General features: G+C 36.1%; 1 protein-coding gene across 1 annotated transcript; it reads right to left on the bottom strand.

Annotated features, from left to right (window-relative positions):
* Window positions 1–1,620: 1,620 nt before the first annotated feature.
* LOC140141834 (transmembrane emp24 domain-containing protein 3-like) lies at window positions 1,621–13,964 on the bottom strand. The gene is made up of 3 exons (XM_072163697.1): window positions 13,664–13,964; window positions 9,120–9,368; window positions 1,621–6,587 (listed from the first exon to the last, which is right to left on the bottom strand). Exons 1-3 carry the CDS (start codon window positions 13,805–13,807, stop codon window positions 6,357–6,359), a joined length of 624 nt encoding a protein of 207 aa, XP_072019798.1. The 5' UTR covers window positions 13,808–13,964; the 3' UTR covers window positions 1,621–6,356.
* Between the last annotated feature and the right edge of the window lie 338 nt (window positions 13,965–14,302).

Below are 14,302 nucleotides of genomic sequence, written 5' to 3'. Positions count from 1 at the left end.
AAAACACCAGTATTGAAGCCCCATTCAAATACATTATAGGTATAGAAATTACAGATTCAAAATGTCTTATTTTGTATTTTTAATACACAGCTTTAAGCTTAACTACAACTCACAAGCAGGCTATGTTAGCACATCTGTGACTCTAACAAATGTGCCAAAATCTGCATTGTGATGATTGTTAAAATCCTCCTAATGAGCAAATCACTGAATGGGCCTTTTTAAAGGTCATGTCTTCCATAGAGGGAGGGGGGGCATGGATTTCAATTGGAATAACCCTCCTTCAATAATTCAATTAGTCTATCATTTCTACTAGTTATGGAATTCTTTTTTAATATCATGTCAGTCTGTTAATACAACTTTTCATATAACTATTTAACATATCAATAAATATATACCAAATGTGTTTTATACAAAAAAGTTAGTTCATATTATTTTAATCCAGTGGCGTAACTAGGGGGTACCAAAATGAGGGTGGTTAAAAAAACCCAATCAATTTGGCACCCCCTCCAAGCGGTGAAAGTAAACAAATTTGCGCGCGAATCAGCACAATTAGTCATTTGAAAGATCAATTTAAGACCGATATTCAACTTCACTGTAACCAAATTTCATTAAAGTGGTGTTTGTGCAAATTTTTCGAGCATAGCACGCGCAATTGTTTCAAAAATGGGTGCCGGGGGGGCAATTATACATCCTTGCCCCGGGTGCCACAGCCCCTGTAGCTACGCCACTGTTTTCATCTGTGTAATATTGTACTACAGCCACAAGCTTTCAAGGCAATTGAGAGCTTCAAGCATTTCAGCTGAACTATAATTTTTAACTTATCAATGATGTTCCATTTAAATCACTCCCCTGATTTGACAGCTCTCCTACACACCACCAGGCGAGCAATATGCAAAGTCTGCAATGCAGTTTTCTAAAGTCATGCCTGCATTCATGCCAATCTAGGGTGCTGAGAAGTTACATGTATGTACCACTTGAATATAATTTATCAATGAAAGCAAACATGCCCTTGGTTCACTAAATTGTTACTAGCTAAAACAAAATTTGGCCCATGTACCGTGTTGTGTGGGGTATTCCAGAATTTGTCCCAAACTGTTGATAAGTGTAGTAAAACACATTTAAAGCTGAACTTGTAATTGGTGAAAATTGTTTTTTTTTTTAATACTGCATGCTTATATAAATTCCAAACTTAACTTGCGCTTGCATAAATTCACATAAGCATGCACCAGTCATGCATTATGCAACTCACAAATAGCGGAAGTGCTGCGCCCAACAACTGAGTACACACAATGTTGCGAGTCTCCTTGTTTTCACCAACTATAAGCCAAACAAACTTTAGTACACCGTGCAATTAAACCAAGAAACATTACAAATGAAACCTGTTACATACTGAAAAAAGTGGACATTTTGCACTGCATTTATTTTTGGGCTTTTTGCATTCCAAGCTTTTACCACAAACATAACAATGCACAAATATATTCCTTGTGTTGTGTATATGTATATATAAGGAAACTTAAGAAATTTGCAAATTTAAAAATAAGTGAAACAGTTCAAAGTGACAAAGCATGAAAATTACACACACAAAAATGTCCACTTTTACAGTATTCAAAGTCCCAAAGACAAATATGGTGGATACAGCAGGATGGTGATACACAAAGCAGGTCTGAATTTTACCCAATATAAATACTATCTTCCTTTTATGTATGTGATATACCATAAATCAAAAAGGCTCAATGTTACTTAAAATACCCTGGAGAAAAAAAGCAACAAAACAAAAAAAGTTTTTCATATTTTGTGGAGAAAAAACCAACAGAACAAAAAATGTTTTTCATATTTAGCCAGTGTATGAAAAAAAATTATTTTGAGTAACTATACAAAGATCTGCAAAATTCAATGAAGTTTAATTCTATACAATGTTTTGTTCTGTTGATAACAGCTCCAACTAATATGTCACTCAATACATCCTTTTAAAAGTAACTAAGGTAAATGAACTTAACCAGAGGAGGCTTAAAGGCATTCCTACAATGCACTATGATTGGGAAATTTGATCAATATAACCTAATCTTAAAGGCAAAGTCCCCATTGCCACACACACAAAATGGTAATTTTAAAACTGCAGCCAACGGGCTAGTAGTTGAGACTTATAACTTATATTTGAATTTCTTACAGGAAACATTCATATGGTCCCGCTGCATTAATTTTATTCATAAGTCTCAATGTTTTGAATGTTAAATAAAAGGATGAAAACACCAGATATTTGCACACAATCCCAATGCAAGGTATAGTCAACTATGCCACATGTGTACAAAAGCCAGACATACCAAGGTCAGAAGCCCCATTGGGTTATGGGAATGCCTTTAAACATCCTCTGGACCGTATGCAACTGTCTTGAGTTTTTGGTGTTTTAAGTTGGGGTTCCTCTTCTTTTTTTCTTTCTTTTTTCCTAAATGATAGGCCAAAGATGGTCTAATTCTCTCCAGTTTTAAAGGATAGATCACAACATACAATGTATCATTAAGCAGCTTCTCAAAACCCATGGACTGCCTTTTGGAATTTGCAGGAGAGCATTGAATAGCTCTTCTGAAGCCTTCAAGGAGAGCATTGAATAGCTCTTCTGAAGCCTTCAAGGAGAGCTGTTTAAAGCAATTTACAACAGAATGTAAGGAGAGAATGGGCAATGTAGGGGAGCTAAAAATGACTCTCCTATATCAGATTTAAGGAAAGCAGTATAGAGCGATTGCTCTCGCTCTCCTCCAGAAAACCAGGAACAAGTCATCTACAAAACAGTAAACACACAACTTTCATCTTCTTTTTTTTATGAGTCACCAAAAGGACCACTAACTCCCTTAGCCAAATGAAATAACTACATTGTACAAATCATAATATATACCGGTAGTCCTTTGGATATTCCTTACCACACACAGACCATCAAAAACAACCACAAAATTCCTCAGTGCACTAAAACATTAATGTGTACAAAAATCTTAATAATAATAAATTTCAAATGGTTAGTGCAATAAGGCCCTATCTGCAATAGCTGCCAGGTGTCATATTATTAGATGTGTGCCATTATAGAATGCAGAAATTTTGAAATGTAGATAGAGCAGCTATTGCAGTTAGGGCCTTCTAACATCAACCTCTTAATATCATGGTAAACAACATCTGCAACATCTTGTTTGGTCAGGCTAGATTCAGGCATAATAACCTCTCAATAAGACATGGACAATTAGACACTACTTTGCACAAATCTATACACACATGCACTTACTTTCACAAAAACACCCCCACATATACCCCCCCACACACACACACATGTGCAATCGCCTCCAAACGTGGACGCTGTTTAGGACTATGCAAACGTGGACGTCCAAATCCGTACTCAATCGACATACCAAGGACATTTTCCACCATTTTTTGTGTACTTTTGTGGTTATGGAATATTGAATTAAACCTAGTAACTGCAGACGTTATATCTAGTATAACGATAGAGGACGTATTTCGCAAATACATTATACATGCATTTGTGGTCGTTTGCAGACCTCCACAAACTGAGGACGGTGCCTCCATTGCCGAGTAGTCCATGGTTGGACTGTGGAGTGTGTGTGTGTCCTCGATTGAAGGCGATTGCCCATGCCCTCATACACAGAAGGCCTCCATTGTTAAATATTTCCTACAATTGGGCCCACTGCATGTCCTATTACCAGAATGACAAGTTGACAAGTCTCTCTCAGAACGAGTGATTAAAATCAAAGGTAATAAATACACCCAAATTTTTCAGTAATACACCCAAATGACTCGGAAACACACCTTAAATGGCTTAGACATACACCTAAATGTCTTTGAAATACCCCCAAATGTCTCGGAAATATACACCCAAATCGGCAAATGTCTTGGGACATGACATTTAGGGTGCTTGAAGCAGGTTTATGTAGCAGTGTATTAGTTCACTAATGGAGAAACATGACCAAACAAGTATTGCTTAAAAAATGCACCACCCAAAAATATAACCAGCCAATATTGAATAAGCCATAACTAAATTATACAACTTGTTAGTTTGTTGGGTACTTAGGATGCAGGAAGGAAAAGGTATCTCAAAATCATGCAATATCAGGCATGCAAAACTTCTAAAAAGTAAAATTTCTAATAAAATTGCATTAGGTCTTGAATTGAAAAGATGAAGAGTTTTGACAGGCCAAAAGTCAACTCAATTTTGACAAAGGAAAATCCCTCAAGATTTGTGATTTTGTGAAGCATTGAGCAGTGTACTTTTAGTTAGGAATGCACCCAAATATCTTTGGAATACACCCAAATATCTTGGGAATACACCCAAATATCTTGGGAATGCACCCAAATATCTTGGGAATACACCCAAATATCTTTGGAATACACCCAAATATCTTGGGAATACACCCAAATGTCTTGGGAATACACCAAAATGAATTGGGAATACACCAAGCAATACACCAAGCAATGCTCAAATTCAATGTGCGCCTTATAGCCCAATGCCCATTAAATATCAACAGGCCCCTCAAAATAACATCCTGTTGACCTGGGGCCCCTTTGCAACTTTTCAGTGAAACATTTCAACTTTGATTCTTCACTATCTTTCATTAAATTTTTTGAAGACTTAAACTTCACCCTTATTCTGCTCTCATCTGTTGTTGATTTAAAGTCTTGAGCTGATAGGGCAACTGGTGTTACTTTCAGCCCAAATATGTAACCTGCTACCACATGCCCTGGCTACTGTGTTGGTGTTTTTTGTTTCACACACACCTGTTCAAGCCACTATGTCTGTATGTCCTTTGTGAATGGATGCACAATGGGCCATGGGTTTGTACATGTGTGTGGTAAACAAACAAACATCAACTCAGTCAGTCAGGATGTCTCTCAAAACTACAAATTTGCGACTTTACGCACATTTTGTGGTAGCAGGTCACATATATTGACGAGCACACAAAGAACTTCAGACTTTGGGAATCAAATGGAGGTTTTGGTTTGATAGATTTCATGGCTGCCGTGGATAGAACTGGTTCAGTTCCTCAGATTGTGTCACCCTTGAATAGCCAATCAAGCCATGAGTGACCACTGGAGTGAAATTAGTTAAGTGCCAGCAAGGAGCTGCCACATCAGCACTGCCGAGTCCTGGAAAGAAGTCTAAAATGATGAGAGCTCATGACTGAGTGAAAAACTGTAAGCTATCAAAGGCAGGAAGGGAGGAAGTTGCTGGTGCATATTTTTGGGTGGCATCCAAAATATTTACATTAAAAAAATATGACCTAATACTACATAGTCATGTGAGTGCAAGAAAGTTGCATAATAGCAGCCTTTTGTTCTAAAATGTGTAGCACTTGTTGAGGTGTCAAGTCTGAAGCTAGGGCTTGAGATATTTCTAGGAGTAACCTGAATGAAGAATCTCAAAACCCAATTCCTCATTGAGCTATTAAAGTTGAAATCCACACACATGGCTCGGAAAAAGTGGGGAAATTCTGAAGCACCTTTCCAGGAAATGTTGGTGTTCGGAGAGAAATTCTGGTATTTGGAGGGAAATTGTGTCTTTTTTTGTATATATAAAAACATGCTATAAATTGTGGGAAATTTTGCTTGCTTCCCGTTGAATTAACACAGAGAGTGTGCATTTCTAATGGGGTACCTGATGGGACGTGCCTCCATTTGAAATTCACACTCCCTGTGTAGGAGATTAAGGTCATGTCTTCCATAGGGTGTGTATGATGGGTTTCAACTGGAATTGCCCACTGATATAGAGGGTATGCAATACTAAAGTTTGTTCGGATTATATAAGGTGAAAATTATTCGGCTTTTGTTACTGCGCACATTAATAAAGTCCCAACTCACGCTCGCGTAAATTCACATGCGTGTGCCAGTCACGCATTACACAACACACAACTAGCGTAAGCATAAATGCGCCCAACTGCGTGCATGCCATTCTATATCAATACACGGTGTTATGAGTCTTATTTTTTTCGCTTTATATAAACCGAACAAACTTTACATCACTCATGACAGTCATCCTCATTTAAAGAAAATTCTGTCCTCCATAAGGTAACACGGGCCAATTCACATGGTAACAGGTGATAGGTATGAATGGTAGTGGAATCAATCTAGAGATATGTCCCTCTGTCATCTTAAAGCTATCTTAGAACTGTCCTCCAACATGGCTGCCATTTGAATTGTTATACAGTTCCAGTTGGTTTATTGCATAAGGTCTTTTAGCATTTTTCAAGTTTTTGGATTCCTCTGCAGATGTAATTTCAAAATCTCACATGAAGCAGCCATTGCTCATATGCCCTTCTTGCACTCATATACAACATACTACTTCCACTAACTAATAATAGCTGCTATATCCTACCACTTGTAGGTCTTTTATCTGTAAAGAAACTTCTAAGAACTATAACCTGACCCATACTAATACAGAAGATAATAACAAATTCGCCTATTGACCACCATTGGACCTTGTCGTTGAGGTGTTCAGCTCGCATCCTGGTTTTGGCTTCCCGTAACCTGTGGTGTGTCTGGTAGTCTATGACGGCTTTTAATGCTTCGTGGATGGTTACTGTTGACGTTTCCAGCTGCAAGTGAAAAGACAAATCAAACAAATGAAAGTCAGTGATGCAGTACTGAGAACAAGGATCAATACCATTGTTCCTCTACTGGAAGACGGTTTATACCAAAATTTCTTCCCATAAAGTAGTAGTTGTATTGCATAAACAATACAATGTAGATACAGCTCGGAGCCTTGCAAGAAAATCAATTTCCTTTGTATGCAGTTTTGATAGGAAAACAATTTTACAGAAAAACAGTTAATCATTTTTTTAAATTTTGAATAGCAAATTGATGTGATCTTTACAAGTCAACCATGAATTTCCACATATGTTTTAATTTTTCATGTTAAAACACATGTCTAGGCAAACTAGTGGTGTCAGTATAGAAATATTATTTAATTTGTGTACATCATGGAACATTCAACTACGCTTGTTACTCTGTGACTTATCATGCTAATACACGAGCGTACAATGCTACTCTACGCGTCCATATGTGCAAGATTATCTGCGTACAACAGCTTACTACGCACAGTCACGCAAAGAGTATGTTCCACGATGTGTTTGGCTAAACACATCTCTAGCCAAACTAGTGGTGTCACTATAAAAAAATTATTTAATTTGTGTACATCGTGGAACATTCAACTATGCTTGTTACTCCATGACTAATCATGCTAATACATGTACACGAGCGTACAATGCTACTCTACGCGTCCATATGTGCAAGGTTATCTGCGTACAACAGCTTACTACACACAGACACGCAAAGAGTATGTTCCACGATGTACACAAATCAAATAATTTTTCTATAGCAAAGAAACTGCCGACTCCTAGATATGACTCAGTACCACCGGCTCCTGGCACACTTGCCCAGCATAATTACAACTCTTTATTCTGCCAATGGCCAAATATTTAAAAGCCCTGCTAATCACATACCTAGCCTTGCAATAAGCAGGCACTGGGAGCAAATTTGCCCTCATAAAGCCATCAATTGCTCCTGGACCTTGTAAAACTCACATGAACCAGGAGCAAGTTTCTAAAAACAAATTGCTCCTGGCTCCAGTTTTGCACTTGATGCAGGAGTGTTGGTATGATGTATATGACATGGTCTCAGATTTGAAGCAGGTTTCACTGCCAAAGTGTGTAAAAATTCACTCCAGAGTGAAAATAGCTATGTTTAATTTCTAAGGTGTCTTTTCTAGGGTAAAATTGTTTGTAGAACATGATTTCTTTGTCAAAACGCGTGCATCGTACATCGTTTTGCTACAAAATGTTGATTTGTGGTCGATATTGCCCGAAAAATGCACTTTTTGGGTGACAAAATTTTCACATGCCAACTTTGTATACTCATAGAGTCTACAATATACATAGATATGGCCCTTTAAAATGTTAACATATCAGCTGAGGGTACTATTTGATGGATTCAGGTATTTGTTTTGTGATTGACTTAATCATTTGCGTGCCAGAATCATTCAAATATGACATGCCTCGTGACAATTGACATGCCAAAATAAGCTGTTTTCGGCAAAAAATTTATTTGAAAAATCATAACTCTTGATAGGAAGGTGCTACAGTGATGGTTGACCTACCAGTCTATGCAGTATTGAATGGGCTTTCATTTGATACCTAACTTTGTTCATTTTAACTAAGGGAAAAACTTGCAAAATGTAAAAATGTTTCCCCTACCCCTTAAAATTTTGATGTGTGTAAAAATTCCCGCCATTTGTAAAAATCGGGATTACAAGAAAACTACAAGAGCTATAGGCTTGAAAAACTAATCAGTTATGCACAGTATAAGTTCCTACTTGGGTATAACATTAATATCTTTCCATTCCTTCTCAATTTTCTTTTCTAATTTTTTAACAATTTGTGACATCTGTAAATTACGTAAAATTTGGCATTTCAAAAATCGTAAAAAAAAAATATATGAGGCTTACATGTTTAAAAACTAATCAGTTATTCCCATGATACAGTACTACAGGGATATAGTACCAAACTTGTGCTAAAATGCATATTTTTTGAGTTCTAATTTTTTTAACAAATTGACTCGCCACCCCATTTTTGAGCAAAATCGGGAACAATTAGTACCTGTAATATCAGATGTCAGACTTGCACTACAACATGATGTGAGCCTTGCAGAGCCTTTATAAGTGTGCCAATAGAGTTCAAATATGTTGTGATGATGTTGTCACTTATGGATCTCATATTTTTATTTCCGTCAAAGCATATGCCTCTACTGTAATGCTCATATCAGGAAAACAATGACAGATTGTGCATTTCTGACTTCAGAAATGAATTCTGCACAAAATTTCAGTCTAGAAAACATATTTAAAACAATATTTTTTGAAACTTTATATTTTGCCATTTTTGGCAGTCAAACCTGCTTCAAATCTGAAACCGTGTCATATTGTATTGCAGAAAAGGATTTACTATTTGAAAATTGCTCATGTTTCTTCAGAAATTGCTCCTGGTTCTTGTAAATTCCCAGTGAACCAGGAGCAATGTTCAAAAATAAATTGCTCCTGGTTCCAGTCTGCTTATTTCAAGGCTTGCAGTACATACCTGTGTTAAAACTGTGGCGTGTTCTCCTAAATCCCTGAGTAAAGGATCCTCATCACCAACCATGAAATCAAAGTATACAAGTTTGTGTGCAAACGTTGAAAACTCATTACTAAAGCAGAATTTATACACCCCTTTCATGTCTGTTGTCCATGTGTATGTGTCGTATTGTTTCTTTCTCTCCTTGTACAACACACGTTGACCAGGTGCTTCTAAGTATGCATCTACATCATATTGTCCCCCTGTTACCACCTGTTGAAAAAATAAACAAAAGTATAATGATGTATATTCATACGTAGCGGTAAACGGAAATAGGGAAGCAATTTTAGACTTCTACGCTACTCAAATTTCACTAGCAACAACACATCTTCAGAGCAAGAACATCCGCTGAAGACGCTGGTGACCCGGTGAATGCGCTCCGTGAGTGAAATTTGAATAGCGTAGAAGTCTAAAATTGCTTCCTATAAAACAAAAGTGTTGATTGATTACACTGAAAATATTCCGCCTGCAGGAGAACTTTGGGCTTTAGATGGATTTTTATGGATTTCAACTGGATAACAAGTAGGATTTCATGTTACCGTGCATTGGCTAAAGCCGGTATCGCAGAGCAAAATGCTACTCAATGGGGCAAAACAAAGAAAATTATATTACTATTTCATTCCAGCGCCTACAATGCGTGTATTAGCTCAGCGATCATACTATTATCATGAATTATAATGGCTTATCATGAATTATAATGGCATAGCATCACACAGCTTAGACGAACAAACAAGTATGTAAGACGAATATTAGCGATGTGCACACAAATTACATCAAGACGCAAGAGAAATAGCGATGCCCCCCGGTATGCACAGTTTAAATACGTCACTGACTCAATGATTCAATAATACACACGCATGTGATGTGTTTAGCCACCACTCAATCAGTGAACTCTTAATAAAACCGGAGATCTCCGGAGTAAGGTTTTATTTAAAAATGGTATTTCAGTAATGTCATTGGGCATTTAAGTACATCATGCAAAAAGGAGAAATTCAACAAAAATTGAGGGAGTCACTGTAGAGCAAAATACACAATAGGCCAAGTAAAATAAATCGTCCCCGCCCTCACCGATTTTTGGAGATTTTCAAATATCTTTTGTTAATTTTCCTATTAATTGCTTGTTTCTTAAATTGTTGTGATGAAAATATTAGGGGGCCTCAATTTAATTTAATATAAGATGTGTTGACAAACACTTTGCAATTGCAATGGTAAAAAAATAACATAAGGCCCTTCACAATTGAGTCTTAGTTTCCTGTTTCATGGTTGAAAACTAGGGATGAGGCGACTTTTAATTATTAATTATTAATTATCTATTATTTTCTTTATTTTAACACAAGTGGTCGCATCCTACATCAACCTGTTTTGATTGGAACATGCATTTAATTATTTTACAACTATGTTTGATTTTATACATAAGTACGGTAATGGTACAGTTATGTTCTTTGTTTATTCATCATTATAGTTGATACAAGCAAAGTCAGAAAGTAGCAAATGGAAGTCATTAAAAGTTATTTTAAAAGAGAAAATCCAAAATAAAAATAAAATAATTAAATATTTTGCAATTCTCTACTTTGGACGCGCGCGGGAAACAGGAAACTAAGAATTAATTGTAAAGGGCCTAATAACAAGGTAAAAGGACCTCCCTCACCAATTTTTGAAACAGTCTAGACGATATACGGTACTTGTTTTACTTGGCCTTATGGCTTTAAAAATTACCGTATTGGTCCGAGTATAGTCCCACCGTTTTTATGTGATGACCTAAAAAAAATTTTTAAAATTTCAAGATATTTTGTATTTTTAATATATGAAAATTGATACTTTGTTTTCATGTCATACTCTATTAATGATTTCAAAATGCATTCAAATTCAATGCTTTTTGAAATCATTAATTAGTAGATATGACATGAATACAAATTATCAATTTTCATATTAAAAATACAAAATATCTTGAAATTTGTTTTTTTGTTTTTTTAGGTCAACCATGAATGATCCTAGCATCTAGGTCTAGGTCCAGGGACACTCCAAAACCGAAAAAAATAAACTTAAAAAAAAAAAATTTTTTCTATTTCTGATTTTTTTCGAAAAATGGGGGTGGGATTATACTCGAGCATGGGACTATACTCGGACGAATACGGTACTTATCTAGGACTAGTTTTTGACCTACAGACATGGTATGACCCCTCATTTTTTAAGTTAAATAATCATCTTTTTAAACAAAATAATTTCCATGTAATATACAATTATACATTGTATCCTACTTGAAAATTTTGTGATCATGCCTACATTTACCTTAGGCTTAATTAATATTAAATACAAACAGAGTAGAGTTCGCTAGTAAAAAAAAAAAAAAAATCCCGACCGACCGACACAATCAGGGGTAGCGCTGGCAGGTTAAAACAAGGGGTCATGGATGACCCCTTAACTGACTTAAAATTACTTCGGGGGTCAAATGATTTTTTAAAGGGTCAAGTGAACAATTCTCATGACCAGGGGTAGCGTTAACCCCCGATAGGGGGTGAATGACCCCCGAAATTTAAAAAATATTAATTTTTCACCCTCTATGTTGGGAATATTCGCAAGCTCACGGGTGAACTCTGACCCTCTACTTTTGGACCTTACTCCTACCCCTGAGTATTGCTGTCTGGAACCAGACATAAATCGTAGTAAGCCTTCATTGTATTACTGTGACGTCATTGCACTCTACAATTTTGGCACCCGGGAATTTTGAATATCGCGTGTTGAGAGACGGATCCATGTTTTTATGGTCACCATGAGTTTGTTTTAAATTATAAGACCATGTGATTCGTGTTTGATAATTATTTTTCTTACAGAATCATAATCAGATTTTATAGTATAAAAAGTTTTTTTAGTTTAAAACTATCATTTACAAACAAGTAAATATATGCATAATATGTTGTGATTACCTTTTTAGCTCATGAGTTACTAGAGAACTCTAGCTTCGAATTTGCGCACGATAGTTAATACGCATTTGAAGCTAGAGTGCTTTGCTAGCCTATGGCTGCCATGATTTTTCGGTAGGACAGCGCGGTGCAATTTTTTGCACCGGAGGTTATTTATTCTGGTAAGGCCAAAAAAAAAAAATGTTGTGTTGCCCTCCGCGGCCGGGTCCACCTCGCGAAAATCTGGGCCCGGGTTGTTTTTTTAATAATTTTTTTAACAAATGATTTTTTTTATCATACATGTACCCCCAAGCCTATTCCCAGATCCATAACGTTCACTAAAAGATTGTGCCCCAAGCCAGCACTTTAATTGGATAGTAGGACTGACTCATTGAATCCCAACAACATGGATGTTTAGGCCCTTCACAATTGATTTTGAGTTTCCTATTTCCCACCCGCATCAAAAATTGAAAATTGCAAAATATTTAATTACCGGTATTTGATTTTTCTCTCTGTCATTTTCTCTGTTAAATGACATTTTTGTTACATTAATTTGCTACTTTCTTACTTAAATCATGAATCCTGAACAAACAAATAACACATTATTAATTATCAATGTATAAAATCAACCATAATTGCAATATGATCTGCAGTGCCAAAATGTACCATGCAGGATGTTCATGTTGATATTGGGCTGTGACCACTTGTTTCAAAATGAAGAAAATAATAAGTAATAAATAACTAATAATTAAGTTACCTCATGCCTATTTTAACATCTTTAAATAGTAAACTAAGAATTAATTGTGAAGGGCCTTAATATTAATATTTACTTCAATAAAATACACAAATGTATTCAACATTGGGTAGAAAATACAGCCAATATTAAGCATACATTATGCCTCTCTTCACTCATGTGACTGTGAAATAGTAGGTATCAAATGGTTCAGTTGATAAAAAATTTTTTTAAATCCGCCGGGTGTACTACCAGATTTTAGGCTTGGGAGGGCAACACAACAATTTTTTTTTTGGCCTAATGTTGAAATTTGGATGGAAGTTATTTCAATGAGTCAACTCTATCTTTTGAGCAAGATTTTCCTATTTTGGGCAGTCTAAAATTGCTGAAGTGTAATTTTAGCAACATTTTTGATGCAATCGAAATTACAATCGTCTGTCGTGATCGCCGATCGGCTGTGTTTGCTTCTGACCTTCCATTGCTTTACGTCATGCTTCAGCAAATCCGACTAGATTTTGAATGCTACGTTCTCTAGCCTAAAATGTGAAGCTATCGGTAAGCAAATTCTTGGCTAGACTTCTCGAGCAACTCACGAGCGGAGCTATCCACATTAATATTCTGAATATCTCATGTTCATGACATCATGTACATGTAGCTCGTTCACGTAGCGGTTTCGTTGTCCCACTGGCCTACTACTACTTATAAACGTAGATTCTCATGTTGATGTTCAGAAAAAAAACCATATGGTCAAGAATCAAGGGTCAAGAATGAAGACTTGAAGTATGCACAACTTTGTAACACAAGAGCAAGTCACTAATGGATGTTGTTTATATAATTATTAAAAACATTACTAAATCACAGTACATTTTACAAACCTGATATTCAAGCGAAACTTTCACTCCCTTATCAACCTCTTCATAAAAACACTGTTTTGCGTTATCGGGAAGCTCAAATGTAAGTTCTTCGGCTCCGACAATAAAAGCTAAGCACGCTAAAAAGCAGATCCAGAGAAGACCCATTTTAAATTCTATTGGTATCAGAAATATTGCAAGAATGTGTAGAAAGTCAGTGGGTATAAAATAAAGAATTCACAAAGCCAAAGGAATAGTGTCTACAATCTGTGATATCTGTCACACATGTCCAAGTTCCATGTTGGCAAGAAAATTAATTGACCCTATCTGTACACAAATGATAGAGGGCGTCCTAACGCTACGTGGCATTACTATTTTCAAGTTTCAGGTCTGGAAGTTTACAAGTTGTCATGCCCTGCTCTTCCTGTATCTAAAAATAGTATAAGTTTAAATGAAACAAGTACATTTTTTTTTGAAAACAGAGAAAAATAAATGGAGAAAAGTACGGTGTACCATGAGGGACATGCAAACTTCAATCAATTTTTGCAAACTTCAATTAGGGGGCCTACATTTTGCAAACTTCAATCACTTTTTGCAAACTTCAATGATCACTTTTTGCAAACTTCAATCACTTTTTGCAAACTTCAAACAATCTTGCAAACT

Source organism: Amphiura filiformis, chromosome 20 (genome assembly GCF_039555335.1).
Source record: "Amphiura filiformis chromosome 20, Afil_fr2py, whole genome shotgun sequence".
NCBI classification, from domain to species: Eukaryota; Metazoa; Echinodermata; class Ophiuroidea; order Amphilepidida; family Amphiuridae; genus Amphiura; species Amphiura filiformis.
Note: the sequence above shows the minus strand (reverse complement) of the source record. Positions and strands in the feature narration are given on the sequence as shown.

Bases quoted from the DNA above. Each gene is read 5' to 3' on its own strand.
- LOC140141834 (XM_072163697.1), bottom strand. From the start codon at position 13,807: ATGGGTCTTCTCTGGATCTGCTTTTTAGCGTGCTTAGCTTTTATTGTC. The intron at 9,369-13,663 runs GTTTGTAAAATG...TTTTTTCAACAG, and splicing joins AAGTTTCGCTTGAATATCAG to GTGGTAACAGGGGGACAATA. The intron at 6,588-9,119 runs GTATGTACTGCA...TTTCACTTGCAG, and splicing joins ACGCCACAGTTTTAACACAG to CTGGAAACGTCAACAGTAAC.